This window comes from Mesoplodon densirostris, chromosome 8 (assembly GCF_025265405.1).
Source record: "Mesoplodon densirostris isolate mMesDen1 chromosome 8, mMesDen1 primary haplotype, whole genome shotgun sequence".
Taxonomy (NCBI): Eukaryota; Metazoa; Chordata; class Mammalia; order Artiodactyla; family Ziphiidae; genus Mesoplodon; species Mesoplodon densirostris.
The window spans coordinates 110,098,318-110,123,759 of record NC_082668.1 but is presented as its reverse complement, the minus strand read 5'-3'; the positions used below and the strand labels follow the sequence as shown (position 1 = coordinate 110,123,759).

At 44.0% G+C, this 25,442-nt stretch overlaps 1 protein-coding gene across 1 annotated transcript in view; it reads left to right on the top strand.

Annotated features, from left to right (window-relative positions):
• Positions 1-25,442, top strand: part of MARCO (macrophage receptor with collagenous structure) — a 96,153-nt gene that overhangs the window by 54,816 nt on the left and 15,895 nt on the right. The window contains exons 4-6 of the mRNA XM_060105966.1: positions 21,521-21,664; positions 22,544-22,696; positions 24,068-24,112. Of these exons, the coding sequence (XP_059961949.1) occupies positions 21,521-21,664; positions 22,544-22,696; positions 24,068-24,112 (342 nt within the window). The remainder of the gene's footprint in view (positions 1-21,520; positions 21,665-22,543; positions 22,697-24,067; positions 24,113-25,442) is intronic.

The following is a 25,442-nucleotide window of genomic DNA, read 5'->3' as shown; positions in this document are numbered from 1 at the left end:
TTTGTTGATATTCTCATTTTGTCCATGCATTGTTTTTCTGTCTTTGTCCATGTGTTCCTTTAGCTCTTTGAGCATCTGTAAGAGAATTGCTTTAAAGTTTTTGTATAGTCAATCTGATATCTGGGCTTCCTCAAGTATGTTTCTGTCCATTTATTTTGTTCCTTTGAATGGGCCATACTTTCTTATTTCTTTGTATACCCTGTGATTTTTTTGGTTGAAAGCTGAGACATTTGAATCTTATAATGCGGTAAATCTGTAAATTAGCATCTTTCTCTGGATTGCTGGCTTTTTTTAATTTAAAAAAAATTTGTGTGGTTTTAATTTTTCAAAAATTGTTCTAGGGTGTCTCTGTGCTGGGGATCAGCTTACAGTGAAAACCTAAGGTCTTCTCAGCTCTCTTTTGAATCTGCCTCTTTCCCTCAACTTGCTTTCTAAATTCTGCCATATATAGGGTTGTTTTTGAATGCCCAAAACAGCAGGTACTGCTCCTGTAAATCTCCTCGAAGCTGATTCAGCTGGTGACAGTTGAAACAAGGGCATACAGCCTTCATGTCTTCCCATTAGTAATCTGAAGGAGCAATCTGTAGTCAGAACACAGAACCCCACTATTTGGAGGACAAGGTCCTTATTGCACACTCTGGCTCTATCAAGTCATGCTAGAAATGTGTGTTGCTGTCCCTACAAATGCCTGCCATGGGGTGAGGGGCAGGTAGGAGATGGTTAGCTGCCACCATGCTGATGGCTGAAATCAGTAGAAATGAACTGCAATTTATCCGCCAAGCTGTTTCATAGAAGCCGCAAATACTCAAATAAATTTCAGAGTTACAACATAGTCACTTCACACAGTTTCTGTCAGTATAATTGTTGTTCAGCTGGAGAGATAGATTCCTGCTAGTTTCTACTCCATCATCTTCCCTGACATCACTCCTGACTTATGTTTTAAAAGGATAACTCTGGCTGCTATATTGAATGTGGACCCTATGGTAGTATGGACACCAGTTAGAGAATTATTGAAGTAGGGATGAAATGTAAAGCATGATAAATATAATTAATGCTGCAGAACGTTATGTACGAAAGTTGTTAAGAGAGTAAATCCTAAGGGTTCTCGTCACAAGGGAAAAATTATTTTCTATTTCTTTAATATTGTACCTATATGAGATGATGGTTGTTCCCTAAATTTATTGTGGTGATCTTTTCATGATGTATGTAAGTCAGATCATTATGCTGTACACCTTAGACTTATGCAATGCTGTATATCGATTATATCTCAATAAAACTGGAAAGAAAAGAATAGTAAATACTAAGTTTGAATATTATATTAATATCTTGTTTCTTTACAAAAAACAAAGTTAGTGAAGTAATTCAGGAGAGAGATTGTGGTGACTTGCACCAGAGTGGTAGTGGGGAGATGATGAGAAGTTTCGAATTCTGGATCTATTTTGGAGGTAAAGCCAAAGGATTTCTTAATGGATTGAATGTGGAGAGAGAAAGAGTGTGAGAGAGAGAAAGGAGTCAAGGTTGGTGTCAGGTTTTTTGATCAAAACAACTGGAGTGATAAATTTGCCATCAACTAAGATGGAGCAAAATAGGAGCACATAGAGCTTGAGATGTCTATGTAACATGTATGTAGAAATAGGCCTCTGAAGTTCAAGAGTGAAGTCTGATCTAGAAATATAAATTTGTGAATAATGACACATAGGTGGAATTTAAACATGAGACCAGATAACATCACCAAAGAAGTGAGTATAAGTGGAAAAGATGACAAAGGATCAAATCCTGGGGCATCGTAACATAAATAGGTGAGGAAAGAGAGAACAAATGAGAAAAATTAACCAAGAGTGACCAGTGAGGTAGGAAAACTATCAAGAAAGTGCTATGTCTTAACAACTTATTGACCAGAGACGTCTTAATACGTCTTTTGTTACCCAAACGTTACTGATTGGAGACGTTTCACTATTCACTTACATAACAAATCTCCGGCCACAGGCACTAGTTTCTGCAAAAATCCACCAGTCAATAATGTGTTAAAAGACAACATAAAAGACTTTTTCAAGGAGAAGAGAGTGAGGAATGCTGTGATGTACTACCGATAAAAAAAATATGAGGACTAAAATTTGACCATAGGAGGACACCATGTAGAATCCATTAGTGATTTAATGAGAGTAGTTTTGGTTAAGCGATGGGGATAAAAGTTCCATTGGAGTGGATTTAAAAAGCATGGAAGGAGAGGAATTACTGACAATGGGCATCAACAACAATTTTGAGGAAGTTTTCCACAAAGGAGAGCAAAAATTTAGGTAGTAGGTTGCATGAAGTGGACCAAGAGTAAATGTTTCAGGATGGAAAACTAATAGTATGTATGTTCAGCAGTTGGGTACAATCCAGTGGAGATTGTATCATTGATGTTGTAGAGGAGAGAGAAGGAAGGACTGCTGCTGGGAAAATACCCGGAAGTAGGTGAGAGGTGATGGGATTTAGTGCACAGGTTGAGAGAGTGCTTCTTGACAGGAGCTTGGACAGTTCATCTAAGTCATAAGAAGGCGGGAAGATGGCATCTTGGTAGAGATGCCGGCAGTGGTGGGAGTCGGGTGTTTCACTTCTGGTTGCTTGAATTTTCTTAAGAGGAGGGCAAGGTCATCAGCTGAGAGTGAAGACAGGAGACGAAGTGAAGATGAAAGACTTGTTTGGGAGAGTTACTTGAATAAAGAACTATAGTCTTATCGCCAGACAGGATTAAGGTTCATTTGCAGTTTATGTCCCAAGATTAAAATGAGACCACCACCATGATCACATCATTGACTCCAGTTACATTCAGTTGCAGAGAGGGTTGGATCTAACCTCTGCCGTGTTTTTTGTCAACTGAGTACAATGAAGCAAAACAGGAGCAAGGGAGTTGAGGATGTGTACCGGGGGTGATTAAAATGACTGACCATACATTTAAATGGGACAAAGGACATGAACTGGGGAATGGACAGTGGAAGAGTGGCAGAATAACACATCAGAAATCCTAGAGGCAAAGGACTGTTAGAAATAGCATACTGAAGGAAGAGCTGTAAAGATCTGTGCTGTGTCCAGAAAGTAGAATGGATGAGTGATTATGAAGGATTCCCTATGAGTAAAAATGACAAGGTAGGGTATGACCCTGACAGCATGTGACTAATAGAGGGGAAGAACCAGATCATCGGAGAGGATATGAATCTGTTTTCTTACCAGTGCAGAGCTTGGGACAGAGTAAAAACTCAATGAACATCTGTTGAATGAATGGGGGATGACTGACAACCACCTTCAGGCAATTCTGACTGATTTCCTGTCTTCTCTGTTCCATCCCAGTTGCTCTCAGTCCGGGATTGCTCAGGCAAAATTGCTTCAGATCAATGATAATTAGCACAGGTGACCCTTGGTACAACTTCTAATAGTGGCTCTTTTTCTTTCAGTGCATATTTAACATTTTCTTGTGCAGAGGCTTCCAGAATCCAGGGTGGTTCCAACTCTCACCTGCCCCTGCATCTCCTCCAACTCCCAAAACTTTCTCTGGGAAAGGAATAATATTGCTTGTTTACACGTCAGTATGAATAATCTCCAAGAACGGGATACATTTAAATTGGGGTAAGAAAATGTTTGACCCCTGTGAAAACACTGTAGGTGTCCGGAAGACAGAGGGTGGCGTCTGTGGTCAGGAGAACTTGTGTTTTTAAAATCAGGCCAAGGGGGCTTCCCTGGTGGCGCAGTGGTTGAGAGTCCGCCTGCCGATGCAGGGGACACGGGTTCGTGCCCCGGTCCGGGAAGATCCCACATGCCGCGGAGCGGCTGGGCCCGTGAGCCATGGCCGCTAAGCCTGCACGTCCGGAGCCTGTGCTCCGCAACGGGAGAGGCCACGGCAGTGAGAGGCCCACGTACTGCAAAAAAATAAATAAATAAAAATAAAATAAAATAAAAAATAAAATCAGGCCAGGGAAGCACAGCTGCCTCGCTGGCCTTTGTGCTGGGTGTGCCCTGGGTGGGACTGCTGGGTCAGTGGGAAAGCCCCACCATAGACCAGTCTGCTTCCCTTTTCTTCCCTCTATTGTGAGAACACAGGCTGCAGTCCTGATGCAGCGATCCCAAAATGTGTGTGAGCATCCCTCCACAGGGGAGAGAAGGTGTGGTGACCCGGCGAAGCCTCACACACACTTCACCCCGTCTACACCCTCCAGTGGCTCTCAAAGGACAAACTTCTTCGAGATGGGCCAAGGTCCAACAATAATAATTTTGTCATCTTTTTTCTTTAATTTCTGTTTTAATTAACTCTACTTAGATGTAATTTACATACTGTATATATATATATTTTTTCAAAAGTAAAATTTGATGAGTTTTGTAACCAACACCCTAATCAAGGCACAAAACACTGCCCTCAACCCATACATTTCCCTTGGGCTCCTCTGCAGTCAATTCTCCCCTACCTCCACCCCTGGAAACTGTGGCTCTGTTTTCTGACACTATAGATGAGTGTGGCTTGTTCTGGAAACTTATATGACTGAAGTCATACAATATGTTCTCTTGGGGTCTAGCTTATTTCACTCAACCTAATGGCTTTTGAGATTCACCCATGTTGCCGTTTCTTTCGCTTTATTACTGATTAGTATCCCATTGAATGGATATACCTCAATTTATTTACCTGTTCACCTAAGGATGATCATTTGTGTTGTTGATTTTTTTTCTTTTTAAAATGAATCTGCAGTAATTATGCTTCGTGAAGTACCATTAATGAAATGATTAAGTAGGTGCTAAGCTAGGCCTGGGAGACACCGACCGCTACAGTCATGCACAACTGGCAAGAAAACTGAAGTCAATAGATAGAAATGGTTAATATTTGTCTCCTTGACATTTTCTTTAGCCCAGGTCCCTCTTTCCTTTGTCTCCACTGATGAGCTTAAGAAGACGACAGAACAAATGGCCAGGCTGCCAGTGAGGTGTGACGGGGACTCAACGACCATCCCAGAGTCTTGGCTTGCCTGTTTGCTGTGAGGTTTTGTTTGTTTGTTTTGAATACTTTGGTTTGATTTTTACATCATGTGTTAACATGGTTGCCCCAGTTTTAAGCGGGAATGGGGTTACTCAGGAGTTCTAGGTCATCTGCCAGGTGGCCTATCGACTATGCTAGTTTATAGAGAGTCAAGCTCTGCAGAGGCTACCATGAGTTGGGTTGTGCTTGCCTAGGACTCCAGCCCCATTACCCCTGTCTAATGAAGCCAGTTTGGAGAACATCAGACCTTGATAGAACTACACCAGAACCCCTCTGAAAATACATTTAAATTCTCCAATGCAATTATATGCACTCTGAAAGAAAAAGAAAGCCAAGCCCTGCATTTCTTGAACAGCATGGTCCCCAAATGCAAGTCGACCACTTCATCTGGTGCTCAAGGGAAGCAACAGCCAGATCTGTGATCTGGAGATAAAAGTGTCTGAGTGGGACTTAGGAAGAAACTGTACAATATTCTCCAAATTGTGTGTTTTGCACTTTATGGGAGACTTAAGGTATTTTTAAGAGTAGCATCGACAATGCAGGAGTTTTACATTATGTGCCGGCTTGGTATAAGATGTTATTCCCCTGAAAGCCCTTTCGCTTACACTTAGACTTTTATTATTTCGTTTTATCCTCACACCCACCCTATGGACAAACAGGGAAACTGTTGGTATCCCGTTTTGCAAATGAGGATGCTGAAACACAGAGGAAGGATCAGGGCTGGGACCAGGTGAGCGGGTGACCAGAGTCATTGCAAAATGCAGCATGGGATCTTTGTGCTTTATTTAAAATGTTGATTTTGTTTTCATTATGGGCTTTTTGCATTAATTTTGATTTTTTAAAATTGTGTTAAAATATTACTTAGCTTGAGAGCTTCCCTGGTGGCACAGTGGTTGAGAGTCCGCCTGCCGATGCAGGGGACACGGGTTCGTGCCCCGGTCCGGGAAGATCCCACATGCCACGGAACAGCTGGGCCCGTGAGCCATGGCTGCTGAGCCTGCGCGTCCGGAGCCTGTGCTCTGCAACGGGAGAGGCCACAACAGTGAGAGGCCCGTGTACCGCAAAAAAAAAAAAAAAAAAAAAAAAAAAAAAAAAAATATATATATATATATATATATATATATATATATATATATAACTTAGCTTGATTACTGAATCTTTTGCACCCCACACTAGTGCCTCATTTGCCTAGTCTGGCCCTGCTGACTGGATGGATTAGCTTGAATCCTATGACGTATTTATTTATCAACTATCAAATGGGCTGAATATCAGTAATTTCCTATTGTCCAACTACATGGATCCTCCCAGGATGGAGTCCCAAGGGCTCACACAGGTCTCCGTGCTGCCTGTGACTGCTTTACTATTCTTCACAGCAGTCCTCAGCCTGGCTGCGCATTAGAACCAACCATGAGGCTTCTTATTAAAACCAGAATCTCTGGCTGGGGTGGGGGAATGGCATGTGGGTTTTCAGAAAGCTCATCTGGTATGAACTTCTGGATTATAGCCCTTGGATTAAACTAGATTTAAACCAAGCCGTAGAGGCAGGAAGTCCTGGATTTGCATTCTGGTTTCATCACTTCCTAACCACAAGATCAGAGGAAAGTTACAAGTTATTGGGAGTTGTGAGTAATGTATATGTGTTAATCCTTCTACGAGCTATTACTTTGTGCTGAGGTTCAGAGAAGCTAAGTCAATCACCCAAGGTCACACAACAAGTTAATGAAAGAGTTGGGTTTGGGTCCCAAGTCTGTTTGATCCCAGAGCCAGAGCTAAATGATGAGACCTGACATCCACTAAATGCCCCCTCCAAAGGAGGCTACACTCGGTAATTAACGCACAGCATTTTCCAAAGTTTCCCTTCTGAACCCCCATGAGTGAGGACTGCCCTTGGTCAGAGCTGAGCTGACCAGGCGGAGAGAAGAGGCACCCCTTTGTCAGGGGAATTCCTGCCCACCGGGGAGGCCCTTACAGCCCCTGCCCTCTTGGGGGGTACCTCCACTATACTTGTGACTGGAGTTGCCAGCTGCCTTCATTTCCTCACTGCCAATTCTCTCCTTTAATTTTTCTGTCCTGGCTTCTGCTCCTAGCCCTCAGCCCGAACCGGTGACCTCCTGAATGTTGAAATGTGGGCACAATGGGGACCCCTGCCTTGTGGGGCGCTGCCAGTAACTCTCTTTCCTGACCTTCTTACCCCTTTACTTTCTGCCACGCCACAGGCCAAAGAAAGCGACTTGAGCTCAGCCTCGTCTCCTGCCACGTCACCTCTCATGTCCCAGATAGTCCAGTGGTCCGTGGTCCGCAAGCATCCGGCCACTGTGAGGCTACGCTTGCCATCTTTCCCGCCTGCAAGGCCCTGACCTTATTCTGCTCTACAGGTGACCCTCCAAGTCATCCCTTTAAACCCAGATCTGATGGAAAAGCTCCTGCGGCATTCCCAGCCCTGCCTTCTCTGCCTCCGGGCCACCTCTGTCCTCCTAGGTGGTCCAATCACCAACAGCCATTTTCTGGAATTCAGTTGTAGCCACGATCATCCCGCATACTAGACTGAGCTCCTTTAAGGCAAAGGCTGTTTCCTTCATCTCCCTGGACACAGTGGGTTCACAATGTCTCTAGTGATATCAGCAGCACCATGGTGTTAGTGCTCATCCTGGCCACCTTATACCATTTAAATCCTTTAACGCACACGGAAATCATTACCACCTTCCTTATTTTACAAACAAGGAAAGCGAGGTGCTCAAAGCTAACATGACTTGCCCATGGTCACACAGCTGCTTGCAGGAGGTGGAATTGGAGCTCAGGCATTCGAGATGTTAGAGTTTGTGTCTTAACTACCGTGCTATACAACCTCCCTGGTAGGGAGTGCCCAGTGTAGGGGGCAGGGCAAAGGGGTCTCTCCTAAGTAGCTCAGATCTTACTGGGGCCAGAGCAAGCACACATGTGCACGCGCACAGAGAGAACACAGGAAAGTGTTGAGGGGAAACATGATTCAACACTAAAATGGATGAGGTGGAGCCATGCGCTTCCAGCTGGAATGTGTACATACACCACCTGGGGACCTTCTTAAACGGTGGATTTGTTTTCAGTCTTTGTGGGGTGGGGCCTGAGACTCTGCCTTTATAAAAAATTCCCAAGTGATGTTGATGCTTCTGGTCCATGGCTCACACTTTGAGCAGCAAGGATGAACTCTAAGGGTTGAAGTAGGTCAGAGGAGGCAGGTTTCACTGTGGGTGGGAGAGGTCCCACGGCAATAAACTGGGTCTGGGTTGATGGCAGGACCTGGACAAATGGAGAAAGTGCAGGGGGTCATCAGCTCTGTTCTCAGGGGCCTGGGAGCAAGGGGTGGGTTCAAGGGCCTGTGACTTGTGTCCCAACTCCCCACACCCCCTTGAACAAGCAGCTGCACTAAGCAGGAGCTCCACATGTGAATAGCCCATTTTGGAGAAATGCCTAATCCTGATCATGTCAGGAAACATTTTGCAAATTCAGAAATCAGAGTCAAGGGAAATGCTGTGTGCTCCACCAGTAGCAGCAGTAGTTAAAAGGGAACAATCTTTCGCCAAGTGGTTCCTCTTGTGGGGAGCATTTCTGCTGGCTCCAGGACTTTGGCCATCTATAAAGCTTAGCAATGGGAAATGAGGAAATTCTCAAGGAGAAAGAGCTCTCAGCTAGCACCAGAGAAAGAACGACTCTGGACCAAACATGCTGTCTACAATGGAGACCTTTGAACTTAATGGTAAAGTACTAGTCCCCAGTAATGGCATTGCCCGTGATGTAGTCTTTCTCTTGGCGGCATAAGAATAGACAAGTCCATTGAGAGTCTAGGTCTGCACCTTAGAGAGTCAATAATACATTTCTGGAATGCTTCCATGCTTCCACTGGAAATTTGTATAATGCGAGTAATAGATGCTGTGTCTTTAGCATACAGGGTTTTTTTTTAGCTTCATGACTCCTTTCAATTGTACTTAAATATTTTCCCTTCAATTAATGCTAATGCTTATTATATGTTCCTCCTTTTTATTCGTGTCTCACTCTGACACACAGATTATGTCTGTGACGCGTGTGATGAAAGGACAATGCAAGACAAGAGGGGTGAAAAAGTTCCACAAAACCGAAGCCAAGTGTCATATTTATTTAATGCCATTCTGTTACAATTCTTTAAGATGTCTTCTGTGAAAACTCATGTGTTCCTCAGGGAGTGTGTTCTCCATTTGGTGTGGGCTAGGGTGTGTTATAGCTTCATAATTAGTTTGTCTTAGATTAAACTCAGATTTTAAAAATTCAGTCAACTGTTGTTTTATTTTCTCCCTCAGTGTTACACAGGTGATGCATTTTTTAAAATCTTCTAGAATTTGTAGGCTTCAAAGTCACTGGTGAGTGCTTCCCACAGGGGATCTCTGATTTCCCATTTCAGAATATCCTCTTGGAATTGTCTTCCAAGTTGATGAGTCTTTCCCACTCCCACTCTCTTTTCTGGAGACTGTATGTGCAGGAACAGCTGCATCTCTGTCCCCTGGCCTGACTGTCCCTCTCGCCCAGGGTCTGTTTTGTTCAGGTCAGTGGCTGGAATTATGGGGGTACAAAGATTAAGGGTCCAGTGTTCTGCCTTTAGGTGTTCACAGTGGGGTAACAAAGAAGGCAGGAGTGCAAATGACTTTAATAATTGTTGGTTATTCAGAATTTTGGAGAAGGCAGCGTTCTGGACACATGACTTTTTAAGATCCTAAAAATGTTCAAGCAAAGTCAGGTGATCAAACAGATTTGGCACCTACTCCATGTTGGACACTGCACTCAGCACTGAGAAAATAGACATGGATCAACCCGGCCTCTGGCCCCAGGGAGCCCACAGTCATGTTGGATGGAGGGAGGCAGAGAGAGCCTATTCATAACCCATCTCTATACAATTCATTACTGGCTGTCGTTGAGATTTGCACAGGACTTTATGGACAGATCTAAGCTGATGTGGGACCCTGGAGGGCAGAGCTGAGACCTCTTCTAAAGTTTAATGGATAAAAAGGATTCGTTAGAGAAAGGAGATGGAGGCTGGAGCAGGGGTAGGGCACAGCGTGTTTATGACACCTTCCCAAGGAATATTCAGAAAAAATACAAATAGCTCCATATTGTGCGGTCAAAATTGAGTGGGGAGGCTCAGTGGGGTTTGAGACTAGGACCAATTAATTTGGACTTTATCCTGAGGGTGTCTATTGAAAAAAAAAAAAGCACAGTGTGAGAGGTGCGAGTTAAGTTTTATTTGGGACAAAATGAGGACTATAGCCTGGGAGACAGCATTTCAGAGAGCTCTGAGAAACTGCTTTATATATGACTTTAGTGATGGGGGGACGTGCAGTCAAGCACACATGTTGGCAGAGGCTCATTGCTAGTCAAAAGGGGCAGATGTCACTGCTAATGATGTTAGTGCTTTTCTAAATACGAGGAGATGCGAGAATTGGGCTCATAAAATCTTCTCCTGAAAATATCTAATATCTGAAGACCTGTTCTGCCAGTTTTTCCCAGAGCACAGAGCGCCTCATTCCTGATCTCCACCCTGAACTCCTTTCAGGGGGTGTTGAAGGTCAGCCACTGCAGCGGCTCATGATTTAATCCTTGTAGAGGGAGAGGGCAAGGGCCAATGTGTAAGTGGCAGGGGCAATGGGGAGCTTTGAAGAGACTGAAGTTGGGCTGAGAGGCAGTGATCTGTACTTGAGATTACTCACCCTCACAGATGGGGGACAGGTTGGGAAGAGTCACCCTGAGGACAGAGAGGAGCTTGGCAGCAAGAGATGATGTGAGGCAGTGGGTGTGTGGAAGGAAATGAGAATGCTCTGGAGAAATTTTAGAAGTCAAATCAGGGACCTCCCTGGTGGTCCAGTGGCTAAGATTCCATGCTTCCAAGGCACGGGGCCTGGGTTCAATCCCAGGTCAGGGAACTAGATCCCACACGCCACATCTAAGATCCCACATGCAGCAACGAAGATCCCACGTGCTGCAGCTAAGACCTGGTGCAGCCAAATAAATAAATAAATATATTTTTTAAAAAGTCAAATCAGTAGGACTATAGTGGGGGGACAAGGTAAGTGAGGATGATACAAGAGTCAAGGGTGAATCCCAGATTTGTGGCTGGGGTTATAGATACCACGAGGTAAAAATCTAACCCCAGAACAAAATCGCTCCAGTTTGGATGGAACCCTTTCCTAAATGCATTCACAACTTCTATGTCCTCATACAAAGAACATATGGAACTTACTAGATGAGTGTCATCATGGACAGCTCTCACTGTGAGGCTCTGTACCACAGTTATCCCCTCAGGGCTTTACTGAGATGAAAAAAACTACTTACTTTAGCACTAAATGGCTCCAGCCTCGTTTACCTGTCTATCTATCCATCTATCTGTCTATCTATCTATCTACTTACCTAGCTCTCTGTAGGCTGAAGATTGCTTTCGTTTTCTGAAGCGTTGCCACAGACTGCTGGCTCTTGCTGCCCTGAAGGTCCAACGAAACCCCATGTCTTCCCTTATGAACCGGTATCAGCCCCTCTCCCCTCCAACAATGGAGCATTGGAGCCTGAACGAGAGAATTCACATTTGTCCCTGTGGACCCTATCTTTCTGGGATGCGCTCCTTTCACCTTCTTGAAAATATGAGCATTTGTCTGGCTCAGGTCTTCCTGTCAGTCTCCTGATTGTCTGGTTTCTCAAGTTCTGTTACCACATTGGCAACCTTTCACCGGTCTGTGGAGTGTAATCTGGCCCTCTCATCCAAAGCCCTCAACTATTTCAGGTCTCACACTTTTCTTCATGATATTTCTTCCCACCAATTTCCATCTGAAGATCATCCTTCCTGACAGAGAAGACCCCAAAAAATACAAATTATGAAAGAAAGTTATGGGAGGTTTTGTTGTTTGTTTTAATTAACACTCAGCAGTGGCCCCAACATTGACCCTAGCTGACCCTTCTCCCTGCTCTGAAGTTGATGTTAAATATTCTGCTAACAAACCTTAACCCTGGAGTCTATTCAGGGTCAGCCTTGCTGAGATGACTACTTTCATTTCATGTCATTGTTCTGACTTTATTTTTTGTCGTGTCACTAGTTCTTAGAATTTTTTTTTAAAATCTGACTTTACCCAGAGGTGTTTTTTCACTTTTTATTGTGAAATAATTGTAAGTGGTAAAAATCTGACTTTACCCAGAGGTGTTTTTTCACTTTCTATTGCGAAATAATTGTAAATTGTAAAAATCTGACTTTACCCAGAGGTGTTTCTTCACTTTGTTTTTATGAACTAATTGTAAATTTTTTCAACTGAAAGTTGCAAAAAACAAATGTACAGGGAAGTCTTTGTGACCTTCACCCATTTTCCCCCTGTGATAACATCTTGCTTAGCTCTAGTACAATATGACAACCAGGAAACTGACATTGGTACAACCCACGGAGCTTCTTTAGATTTCTTTAGTTTTACACGCACTCATTTGGGTGTGTGAATGTAGTTCTCTACAATTTTATCAGATGTGTATACTTGTGTAACCACCACCAAAATCAAGATATGGATCAGTTCCATCACCACAAAAATCTCCCACATGATACTTTTTCATAGACGCACATACCCTCTCTCCCCGCCCAGCCATCACTGTCCCCCAGCAACCACTAATCAGTTCCTCCTTTCTATAATTTTGCTATTTAAAGAAAGTTATATAAATAGAATTACACAGCATGTAACTTTTTAAAGATTGGCTTTTTTTCACATAGGATAATTCCCTTGAGATCCATCCAAGTTGTTGTACGTATCAGTAGTTGGTTCTTGTATTATTAATGAGTATTATTCTATGATATGAATGTATACAGTTGGTTTAACCGTTCACCCATTGAAAGACATTTGGGTTGTTTTTCCAGTTTGGGGCTATTACAAAGAAAGCTGCTATGACCATTTACATAAAAGTTTTTGTGTAAGCACAAGTTTTCATTTCTCTGGGATAAATGCCCGAAAGTACAATGGCTGGACTCTAAATATATGTTTAGTATCACAAAAAGCAGCTGATCTGTTTTTCCAGTGTGGATGCACCATTTTACATTCCCACAAGCAGTGTACAACTGATTCGCAATCCTTGCCAGCAATTGGTATTATTACTATTTTTATTTTAGCCGTTTGGATAGACATGTGATAGTGATACATCATTGTAATTTAAATTTGTATTTTCCTAATAGCTAATGACGTTCCTAATAGCTAATATCTTTTCATGTGTTCATTTGCTATTTGTATACCCTCCTCAGTGAAATGTCTCTTCATGCCTTTTGCCAGTGTTTATTTATTTATTTATTTATTTATTTATTTGGCTGTGTTGGGTCTTCATTTCTGTGCGAGGGCTTTCCCTAGTTGCGGCGAGCGGGGGCCACTCTTCATCGCGGTGCGCTGGCCTCTCACTGTCGTGACCTCTCTTGTTGCGGAGCACAGGCTCCAGACGCGCAGGCTCAGTAGCTGTGGCTCACGGGCCCAGTTGCTCCGTGGCATGTGGGATCTTCCCAGATCAGGGCTCGAACCCGTGTCCCCTGCATCGGCAGGAAGATTCTCAACCACTGCGCCACCAGGGAAGCCCTTGCCAGTGTTTTAATTGGATTGTTTTTTGACTAATCTAAACTAAAACTAAACATTTTGAGAATTCTTTATATACTCAAGATACAAGTCTTTTGCCAGATACATAATTTGTAAATCTTCTCTCTCAGTCTGTAATTTGTCATTTCATCCTCTTAACAAAGTCTTTTGCAAAGCGAAAGTATTTAATTCTATTGAGGTCCAATTTACTGATTTTTCCTTTTATGGATTGTGCTTTTGGTGTCAAGTCTGAGAACTTTTCACTTAGCACTGGGTCCCAGAGATTTCTCCTATGCTTCATTCTAAAAGTTTTACAGTTTTACATTACAATATCATGGCTCATTTTGTGTTGATTTTTAATAAGATGTGAAGTTTAGGTCAAGGTTTGTGTGTTTTGCTTATGGATGTCCAATTGCTTCAACACCATCTGCTGAATAGTCTCTTCTTCCTCCAGGAAATTACTTTTGCATCTTTGTCAAAAATCGGTTGGGCATACTTGTGTGCATCTATTTCTGTGTTCTTTATTCTGAGCCATTAATCTGCATGTCTATCCCTGCACCAATACCACACTGTCTTGATAATGTAGATTTATTGTAACTCTGAACATCAGGTAACATTATTTCTCACAAGTTATTCTTCTTTTTCAAGATGATTTTAGCTACTCTGGGGCTTGTGCCTTTCCATATAAATTTTGGTATAAATTTATACCATCGAAAACCTTGCTGGGATTTTGTAGGAATTATATCACACCTCTAGATCAGTTTGAAAATTGACATCTTTCCACCTTTATGTTCAGTCTTACAATCTGTGAACATGGTATGTTTCTGCACTTATTTAGGTCTTTTTTTTTTAATGAGGATTTTGTAACTTTCAACATACAGATCCTGTATACATTTTGTTAAATTTAATATCTAAATATTTCATTTTCTTTGGAGCAATTGTAAATGCCATTTTTATATAAATTTATGTATTTGATTTAAATATTTTTGGCTGTGTTGGGTCTTCGTTGCTGCACGTAGGCTGTACCTAGTTGCGGTGAGGGGGGGCTACTCTTCATTGTGGAACATTGGGTTCTTGGCTCAAGGGCTTCAGCAGTTGTGGCACACTGGCTCAGTAGTTTTGGCTCACGGGCTGTAGAGTGCAGGCTCAGTAGTTGCGGTGAACGGGCTTAGTTGTTCCACGGCATGTGAGATCTTCCCAGACCAGGGTTCAAGTTCATGTCCACTGCATTGGCAGGCAGATTCTTAACCACTGAGCCAATGTGTCCTGCCATTGTGTTTTAAATTTCGATTTGCACTTGTTTGCCAGTTGTATACAGAAAAAGGGAGTGAGAGCAGACATTCTTGCCTTGTTCCCAACCTAAGGAGGAAAGTTTTCTGTCTCACCATTAAGACTGACTGTAAGCTTTAGATAGCTTGTTGATTCTCTTTTTTTTTTAAACTTGAGGATGTTCTCTTCTTTTTTAGTTTGCTGACAGGTTTATGATAAATTTGTTATTTATTATGAGAGTGATAATTATGACAATTTATTATGAATTAGATTTTGTTAAGTGCTTTTTCTGCATCAACTATATGATTATATGATTTTTCTTCTTTAGCCTATTGATATGTGGATTACATTGATTTTCTAATATTGAACCAGTCTTGCATACCTGGAAATCTCATTTAGTCATGGTATGTAAATCCTTTTTTTTTTATAAATTTATTTATTTATGTATTTATTTTTGGCTGTGTTGGGTCTTCGTTTCTGTCTGAGGGCTTTCTCCAGTTGCGGCGAGTGGGGGCCACTCTTCATTGTGGTGCGCGGGCCTCTCACTTTCACAGCTTCTCATTGCGAAGCACGGCTCCAGATGTGCAGGCTCAGTAGTTGTGGCTCACGGGCCCAGTTGCTCCGCGGCATGTGGGATCCTCCCAGACCAGGGCTCGAACCTGTGTCCCCTGCATCGGCAGGCAGACTCTCAACCACTGCGCCACCAGGGAAGCCCCTGTAAATCCTTCTGATGCATTGCTTGATATGGTTTACTCCTATTTTGTAGAGAATTTTTGTATCAAATTTCATGAGAAATATTGATGTTTAGTTTTCGTTTTGTACTGTCTTTGTCTGGTTTCCATATTAGGGTAATACTTATCATACAAAATGAGTTAGGAAGTGTCTTCTACTCTTCTGTTATCCATAAGAGATTGTTTGTACTTGGGGCTAATTCTTTTTTTAAACGTTTGTTAGGATATTTCAATAAAATCATCTGGACCTGGATATTTCTTTTACAGGAGATTTTAAATTACAAATTAAATGTATTTAATGGGCATAGATATTTATATTATCTGTTTCATCTTGGTTGAGTGTTTGTAGTATGTGATTTTTTTTTTTTTTTTTTTTTTTGCATTACGTGGGCTTCTCACTGCTGTGGCCTCTCCCGTTGCGGAGCACAGGCTCTGGACGCGCAGGCCCAGCAGCCATGGCTCACGGGCCTAGCCACTCCGCAGCATGTGGGATCTTCCCAGACCGGGGCACAAACCCGTGTCCCCTGCATCGGCAGGCGGTCTCTCAACCACTGCGCCACCAGGGAAGCCCCTGTAGTATGTGATTTTTGAGGAACTATTTCCTTTCTTCCAAGTTGTGAGCATAAAGTTAGTGGTAGTATTTTCTTATTTTGTTTTTAATGGCTGCAGCATCTGTGGTGATATACCCTGCTTTATTATTGATATTGGTGATTTGTGTCTTCTTTCTTTTTATCTTTGTCCATCTTGCTAGAGCTTTATAAATTTTATTGATTTTATTCAAAGAACCGGATTTTTGTTTTTTATTTTCTCTTTTGTATTCTTATTTTAAATCTCATTGATTTCTGCTCTAGTGTTTATTATTTCTTTTTTTTTTTTTCCTGGTTGTTTAGGGTTATTTTACTGTTCTTTCCTGGTTTCTTGAGGTAAGAACTTAGTTTACTGATTTGAGATCTTTCCTCATTTGTAATGTAAGATTTTAGTGCTGTAAATTTCCCTTCCAGTGCTGCTTTAGATGTAGCCCATAATTTGGTATGTTGTATTTCCACTTTCATTCAGTTCTGTTTAATTTTTTTTTTCCTTTGAGACTTTCTCTATGACCCATGCATTATTTAGAAGTTTTAAAAACTTTTCCAAGTGTTTGGACATTTTTATGTCTGTATGTTATTAATTTCTATTTTTATTCCATTATTGTCAGAGAACATCTGTAAAATTTAATTTCTTTTACATTTTGTTGAGGTTTGTTTTATGACCCAGGATATGGTCTTAGTAAATATTCCATGTATGCATGGAAAGAATGTGTATTCTTCTGTTGTTGCATGGAGTATTCTATAAATGTTAATTAGATCCTGTTGGTTGCTGGTGGTGTGCAGTTCTTCTATACCTTTGCTGATTTTCTATCAATTGCTGAGAATGGGGTATTAATGTCCCCAATTATAATTGGGATTTGTCCATTTCTCCTTTCAGTTGTATCAGTTCTGTTTCATGTGAATAGGAGCTCTACTGTTTGGTTTCTTTTTTTTTTTTTTTTTTTTTTTTTTTTGCGGTACGCAGGCCTCTCACTCTTGTGGCCCCTCCCGTTGAGGAGCACAGGCTTCGGACACGCAGGCCCAGCGACCATGGCTCATGGGCCCAGATGCTCTGCGGCACGTGGGATCCTCCCGGACTGGGGCACGAACCCATGTCCCCTGCATTGGCAGGCGGACTCTCAACCACTGCACCACCAGGGAAGCCCTGTTTGGTTTCTTATAGACAGCTTATAATTGGGTCATGCTTTTCCATTCACTTTGCCAATTTCTACCCTTTACTTGGTATATTTAGACTATTTACATGAAAGTAATTATAGGCATGTTAGGCTTAAATCTGCCATCCTATTTTGTATTTTCTCTGTTTCTTCTGTTTCCCATTCATCTGTTTCTCTTTTCTTACCTTTCTATGGGTTACTTGAGCACATTTTTTGAATTCTATTTTTAATTATTTATAAGATTTTTGTGGTGCATCTCTTTGAATAGTTTATTTAGTGGTTTCTCTGGACATTACAATATACATACATAACATATCACAGTCTACTGGTATCAACATTTTACCACTTTGAGTAAAGTGTAGAAATCTTATTTCCATTTATGTCCTTTTATTATCTTCACTTTTTAAAATGAATTGCCTGAGGTATTTCCTCTGCATACACTGAGAACCACATCAGACAGCATCATAATTTTTGTTTCAACCATCAAATGTGATTTTTAAAAATCATGAGGAGAAGTATGGTCTAATATATAGCCCTGTATTTTACCCGTTCTTCTTTCCTTATTCTTGTTCTTCCTTTCGGAAGTGCGAAGACTTCTCTTACTATCATTAACATTCTATTTGAAGAACTTCCTTTAGCCATTCTTTAAATGTAGGTTTACTAGCAATAACTTCTATTAGTTTTCCTTCATCTGAGAGTCTCTATTTCCCATACATTGCTAAAGGATGCACTCATGGTTGACAATCCATTTCTTTCAGCACACAAAAAATATTGTGCCACTTCTAGCTGATCTCCATGGTTTCAGATGAAAAATCTGCTGACATTCCAAATTGGAATCACTTTATAGGTAATGTGTCATTTCTCTCTGGCTGCTTTCAAAATTTTTTCTTTTTCTTCAGATTTTAAATTTTCTTTATGTCTAGATTTTTCAGATTTTTGCCTATGTGTCTTGGTATGGATTTCTTTGAATGTACCATGTTTGGGATTTGCCCAACTTCTTGGATCTGTAGGTTTATGTCTTTCCCCAAATTTGAGAAATTTTCAGCTACCATTATTTCTTTGATTATTTTTTCAGCTTCACACTTTTTCTGGGACTTCAATGATATAAGTATTATGTGTTTCTTTTTTCTTTTTTATTGACCCAGCCATCTCATAGGCTCTGTTTATTTGTTGTTGTTTTTGTTGATGATTTTCTCTGTTTTTCAGATTGGGCAATTTCTCTTGTTCTATCATTTAGTTCTCTCTATCTATCAGTCACTGAAAGAATCAGTGATTCTTTCCTTTATCATATTTATTACACTATTGAGCCAATGTGGTGAGGTTTAAAAAATTTTTTGTGTGTTTTGAAATTATACAATTTCCATTTGGTTCTTTTATATATCTTCTATTTTGTGACTTTTTTAAAAAAAGTTTTATTTGTAATTACTCATTAAAGCATTTTTGTGATGGCTGCTTTAAAATCCTTATTGAATAATTCCAACATTTGTTTCATCTCAATGATTTTAGGTTTAGGTTTCTTACATAAACTATTTAGATTTATTAGATAGATTCTGGCTCATTTTGTGGGCTATGGTTCCAATCGCAATTTAATTTTCAGAGCCCTGACCATGCTATTCTAGTCTGCTTTGTTCCCAGTGCTATTGGTGTTCTTGCCCCCTGCTGGTGCTGCCTGCAGGGCAGAGGACACTGCTCTACATTGCCCAGTGCTACTAAGTAGAGGGTGGGAGACCTCAGACCCACAGGGCAGAGACCACTTCCCTGGGCCTCACCAGTAGCCCAGTGCTGAGAATGTGGGGAGAGGGGCTCCCACTTGATCTCCACTAGTGTTACAGTAGGAGAGAAGTACACCTACCGAGCCATCTTCTGCCACTTGGTGAAGGGTTGGGAGATGGAAGGGCTGGGAACCCTAAAATTTGTGTGCAGCCTTTTTTCTTCACTTAGCTCTTTTATGGAATTGAAATTTTATTTCTATCTGGAGCCATATTTTCACTGTGAGTCAGACAATAGAGCTGTCAAATTTCTAAAACCTGTTTCCCTAAAGTCTCCACCCAGACTAATAATAGCTTACTCCAGGTAAGCTCATTCTTATTCACATGAAGCTTTTTTCTTTTTTTTTTTTTTTTTAATTTTCATTCTCTCATCTCAAGCAACTCTTGCTCATTGGTTAACCCCAAACCAGAGTAGATATTTCCTTGACAGTTTATTCTAACCACTAAGAGATGAAATGATCAATGTAAGGGTAAAGAATTTATCAGATCCTCTGCTTTGTATAGAGTGAGTTAGACAAAGCTCACAGATTTGAAGTTCCCAGTTTCTAAAATACCTTGCCTCTATGCCAGGTGATAGCTCTGAATTAAAAAGCATTCTGGGCTTGAACTACTCCCATCACACTACCATGTCTGTTTTTCCTCTCATCAGCCTTACTCAAATGCATTGCACCATGGTCCTACCATGTAATTTGAAAATATCTGTATCTTCCATGCTGGCTTTCACCTCCACCTCTGACCTCTATGATACCTGTGTCTCTGAAGCATAATTTATCTTTCTATTCCCATCACATTTTATGTTTCATCATGTTTGGTTGCTGTCTATGAGATTGTATTCACCATCCACCATCTTCTATTAAATGTGAGGCTTCCTCTGTATGTTATCCATCTTCACCATCATGACTATATGGACACCTGAGGTCCTAAGTTGCATTCCTGATGCTCTTCCAACACTTCAAAATGTTCAACTCTGTACACGTTCAGCACCCATACCTCTCATTCATCCATTCATCTAGCCTGTCACCATCTTTCCAGCACACCATGTTGGTGCTGGAACACAGCCTAAGAAACTTCCAGGCCATATGGAGGAGACTGAAACATATATACAGTTCAGGTGCTCAGGGCCACAGTGGATAAAAACACAGTGATGTGGGGAAGCAGAGCGAGGTCCCACCCAGCCGAGGGGAGTCTGAGAATCTATCTTGGAGCAGGAAAAGATCTACTGTGTTCCCAAAGGGTGAGTAAGAATTAGTTACGCAGAAAGAAGGAAGGGAGGTTGGGTATTCAGAGGACATACTCTGCCTGAAGTCACAAGGGTGTAACCACAGTGGTCTGACCTGACCATTGGTCAGTGTCAGCGGGGAGGTGAGGTATGGAGGTGTGGCCATAGGAGAGCTGGCTGGAGGCCAGGCTACATGAACCAGCAGGGGAGCTGTTTGTCCTGAGGGCAGTGAGCTGAAGGGCTGAGGGCAAGGGAGTGACTGGAGCAGGTTATGTGTTGGAGAACTCACTCAGGCTGCTGTGTGGGCCTAGACTCCAGGGGTGCATGGGGGTGGGGGGAACACCCTGTGCTAGACTGAGCATAACCACGTGTCTTTAAGCAATACGAGGCAACTATTAAAGAGAACAGTTAAATCTCTCTCTACTGAGAAAACTAGAGGGAAGTCCATGGAAAAACACTTCACTGCAGAAAGCGCATGTGCTATAATTGATAGGTGCTGTAATATGTAATTGTAACATGATATCATTAGAGTAAAATGAAAAGAAAAAAGCCCAAGTCTATCTAGGAGGATATGAGTTTGTAAGTTTCTGAGAGGAAGGGGAGATGGAAGGAAAGCCACAACCCAGGATGCTAACAAAGCTTCCCTCAGTGGGTTAGGACCTCAGGGGATTAATTATAAGATTATTAATCCTTGAAATGCTCTCCATATTGTTTGATGAATTATATTAAGCACGTTTTACCTTTGTAATTAAAAAGAAAACAAAGGCCTGGACGTGATTTCCAGATCTTGTCTTATAACCTAACAGGTTTTTTCGACTGCTCCAAACCCCACTCATTGTTTATAAAACAGGAACAATCCTCCTCCTCCCAGAATTTTGAAATTGAAACATGTTAATTTATCAATTTCTCTGATGTACATCTATTGAGGGACCCCTGGGGCAGGTTCCGTGCTGGTGCTTTGACGGTGAGCAAGGTTGACTGAGGACCGTGCTCTTCCAGCTAAGGACGTGTGCACGGGGTTTTTTTGCCCAGCCACAAAATGAGGGGCTGACAATGGCACTTCTTGCCTTGTGACAAGGAGGATCAAGGGGAAGATTTGGGGGTCGTGGGCCTTTGTGTCTTTCCCCTCGTGGGACCTCATGGGCAGCCCCCTGATCATACAGAGGGGATTTGGGCACAGGCTGGGGGCCCCGCTCTCTGCCCTCTGCAGCAGCCTCTGCAGCAGCAGCCGTCTGCCTGGGTTGTGTTTCAGATCCAAAGCCCAAGAAGAGAAATGGGATAAACTGCTTCACAGTCCTGCTGATCACCTACCTGGTTCTGCTCACCGCAGGTGCTGGGCTGCTGGTGTTGCAAGGTAAAGCATCTGGGTCCTGTCTGGTCCCTCCTGGGGTGACAATGTGGCCCGGCCCGACACAAGGCACAGGTTCACAGGAGAGCCCTTGGGGCTACTGCTGCCTATCTGCTGGGAGAGAGTTCTCAGTCCCTGGGTGGTCTGAATGGTGAGGGGAGAAAGGGGGAAGCAGAAAGGAAAGTGTGTGTGTGTGTGTGTGTGTGTGTGTGTGAGAGAGAGAGAGAGAGAGCAAGAGGGAGGGAGGGAGGGAGGGAGGGAGAGAGGGACCACGTGTGTGAGGCTGTGTGTGTCTGAAGCAGTGAAAGATGCAGTGATCTCACAAGGATGTGCCTTGTGCCTCTCACATCAAGGATTCCCTGCCTCTGAATGGGAAGTAGCTTTGTTGACCAGAGTGTTTCATTTTAACATGATTTGACTTTCAAAGTGCTCCTAGTCCAAACGGTTAGGCCATGAAGCAATTCCATCAGCAGATAGTGAAGTCCCTCAAGAATGCCGTGTGGCCAGTTGTCATAAACACACGTCACATGCATATGAAAGTCACACATGATTAGGCCAGATCAGCATATTAGTGGCCACGCTTTCATGTCCAAGCATGCACAGAGCTCCTAACCGCATGCAGGTTGTTCGTGGACGTGGTGGTTATACAGGGTGTAGATATGTTCTGTGGACGTGTAATGTCATATCTGAGTGTGGAGTGCACGTGTGCAAGATACAAAGTTCTGTGTGCTCACTCTAGGTCCTCATGGTACACTAAACACATGCTTACCTGTTCAGGATGCAGAGTTATGCATATGACACAGAATGTCAGGGTTATGCTCAAGTGCCTCGGGCTTTAATGAAGTCCCTAAAAGGATGCTGCAGGCGTGGTGGTGGGGTGTCCAGTTCTGAATCTGCAGAAGCGGCTCCAGGCCCTGGAGATGCCCTACAACAATCAAACGCTGGTCCCCGAGCATATCCTGCAAGCCCAGCTCATCCGTGTCCGCACCAGGCAGGAGCACCTACTACGACTGGTGGACAACTTTACTCGGATCCCAGGTTGGCCCCTCCCCGCTTGGGCTGGGACTCCCCAGAGAGGACGGGAAAGGGGAAGCGGCTCGTGTGCAGACCAAGGGGCCTTTGGACCTGAATCCCTTTCTCTGGCCTCGTATGAGAGCGTGGAGGCCAAGACAGGGGGTGAAGGCTGTATGCGGAGGGCACGAAGTTACAGGCACCCTGGGTGGCTGCAGACAGCTCTCCGGGATACAGTGGGGTCAGGGACCTAGGAACCAAGGATGCTCCAGACGAGTGTGACCTCCAAGACCCAAGGTCTGCAGCAACCAGCCGAAGGCCGGGTCTGAGTCATGGAGCCCTCAGACTGACCCAGAGTGTGCAGGACAGAGCCCAGGGCGATGTCCAGGACCACTCCCAAGCAGCGAACTAATACTGGTCTGTGGCTGGAGAGCGTAACAGTGGGCACCAAGCCAGTCTGGCCAGCGCCTGGACCTTCGAGGGGAGAGGACAGCGGGCCTGTCCTTATAGAGGAGAGAGCCCTGGCTCCTGCCACCATGTGAGGACACAGCGAGGGGCTACAGTCTGCAGCACAGAAGAAGACCTTCCCCAGAACCCAGCCAGGCCGGTCCCTGATCTTGGGCTCCCAGCCTCCAGAAGTGGGAGAAGTGAACTTCTGATGTTTCAGCTCCTCCCACCCCGGTCTGTGGTGTGTTGTTATAGCAACCAGAATGGACCAAGACAAGACAAGGAGCCCTGTCCCGGCCACCCGAGTCTTTGGGAGGCCCTGGTCCACAGAGCAGCCCTGGCAAGGGAGAGATCTGACGTAAGTGGCAGCGGGGATGGGTCCCATTTATCAGAGCGTGGGTGTGCTTTCCGTGCTGGGCTCCACGCGGCGGCCTCAGGACAGCCCTGCATAAGTGGTATATGAACCCCATTTCACTGATGAGAAAGCTGACGCTCCAGACAATGAGGATGTGCCCAGGGTCACCCAGCTAAAGTGGCAGTGCTGCTGCTCGAACTCAGGTCTGTCTGGCTCAGCCTCCCTCGGGAATCATCACCTGCACAGCTGTGTTTCGCTTGCTGGGCCATGAGCGCCTTGGAGGAAGGAGCTCCGTCTTTTCGTGGGTTCCTTCCACACAGTTTGGCTGGTGCTCGGTGCTCAGTGACACTCGTGAAGTGAATGACGGTGTGAGTGGCACTGTCACCCCCCCTTGTTGGTTGGGGCATTGGTGCCTCTTCTCCTCAAGTCTTCCAGGTCCAAAGGGGCCCTCGCCTCCCCCGTCTGCCAGGGCCACCAGCGGAGAAGGGGGCCCCGGACGAGATGGAGCCGCAGAAACCTGCCTCTGTCTACCGGCCCCATAGTCCTTTTTCTCCTCCTCTGTGCAGGCTACGTTCTGAATTCCTTCTCCTTTCCAGGCCCCCCAGGACCCCAAGGTCCACCAGGAATCAAGGGAGAGGCAGGTGAGCAGGGGCTGGGCGTGTGCTCCAGCGTGCACAGAAGGCTGTCTCGGAGCAGCTGCAGGGGACCGCAGGCACACACGCCATCCCCAGAGTCTGAACACCTGGTGGGGTCTGTATGTGAGGGAGGTCACCTGAAGTGAGATCCTAGATGGGCTGGGTTACTGGGAATTACCTGCATCCTGGGGAAGACACCTAGGTGTGGCTGGAGGGGTGTGGACACTCCAAGCCCCTCCTTGGTGCTCAGAGTACAAGCCTGTGAGCCTCACTGGGAAGAGTCAAGCTCTTTGGTCCAGACTCCAGAGTCTGACGCATCTACCTTCACCATAGACTGGCTCTGTGACTTCGGGAGCATTCCCTTACCTTTCTGAGTCTCAGTTTCTTTGTCTGTAAAGTGGGGACAAGAGTGCCTCAGAGGGTTACTAGGAGGTTAAAATAACGATTCAAAGCACATGATCGTCTCTCCCTTTTAGGTTGTGGCCTTAACCTGCCCAGCTGCCTTACAAATGACCACGGCATAGCTGGGTCAGAGAATGTGAGGGCTTGGCTGCCCCCGGGGGGAGGGGGCCTCCACCCCTGTTACAGTCCACTCTGCTCTTCACTTAGACTCTCAAACCTCCAGTCCCTGGAGGGGTTGAGGCTGCTGAGTTGTAAAGATGTAAAGACAAACATTACTGGAGGAAAAAGCCGAATGAGAGGATTTGCAAGAAAGGGGGAAAGAAACAAACCAAGAACCTCTCAGCCTCCAGGCCACTGAGATAGAGTGAAAAACACCACCAATTACAGAAGGGAAACTTGATAAAGGGAAACTCTTTTTCAAGTAACTAATTTTTGGAAGGACTTTAAGAGAAGGGGGAATCCCAAACTACCTAGTGTTCTAGGGCACCAGCAGGGTTTTTCCGGGGAGATTTTCAGGGGGAGGATGAGTAGTAGAGTTTAGGAACACACAGAGGCGCTGGAACACCCACGGGCTCACACCCACGTGCGCACACACATTTATGCAACACAATCACACGTGCACCAGCATACTCGTGCACGTGCTCACGTGTGCACAGACACTCACGTGCATACACGCCCACACACTCACTCACATGCACTCGCCACCCGGCCACAAACTCACCCACGCATGCTCACTCCACCTTCAGAGCCAGAGTGGGGCAGGGTCACTCAGAGGGTGGTGGGTCACCAGGCATCCCAGGGGCACAGCTGTGGTCCCTTTTGTCCAGGTGAGCAAAGGACAGGAATGGGAAAGCTAAGAGCAAAGTGAGAGGGGGAAGAATTTCCTGCCAGGTACAACTTGAGGCCAGCGGGGACGCAGGCCATGCTGGGAGCT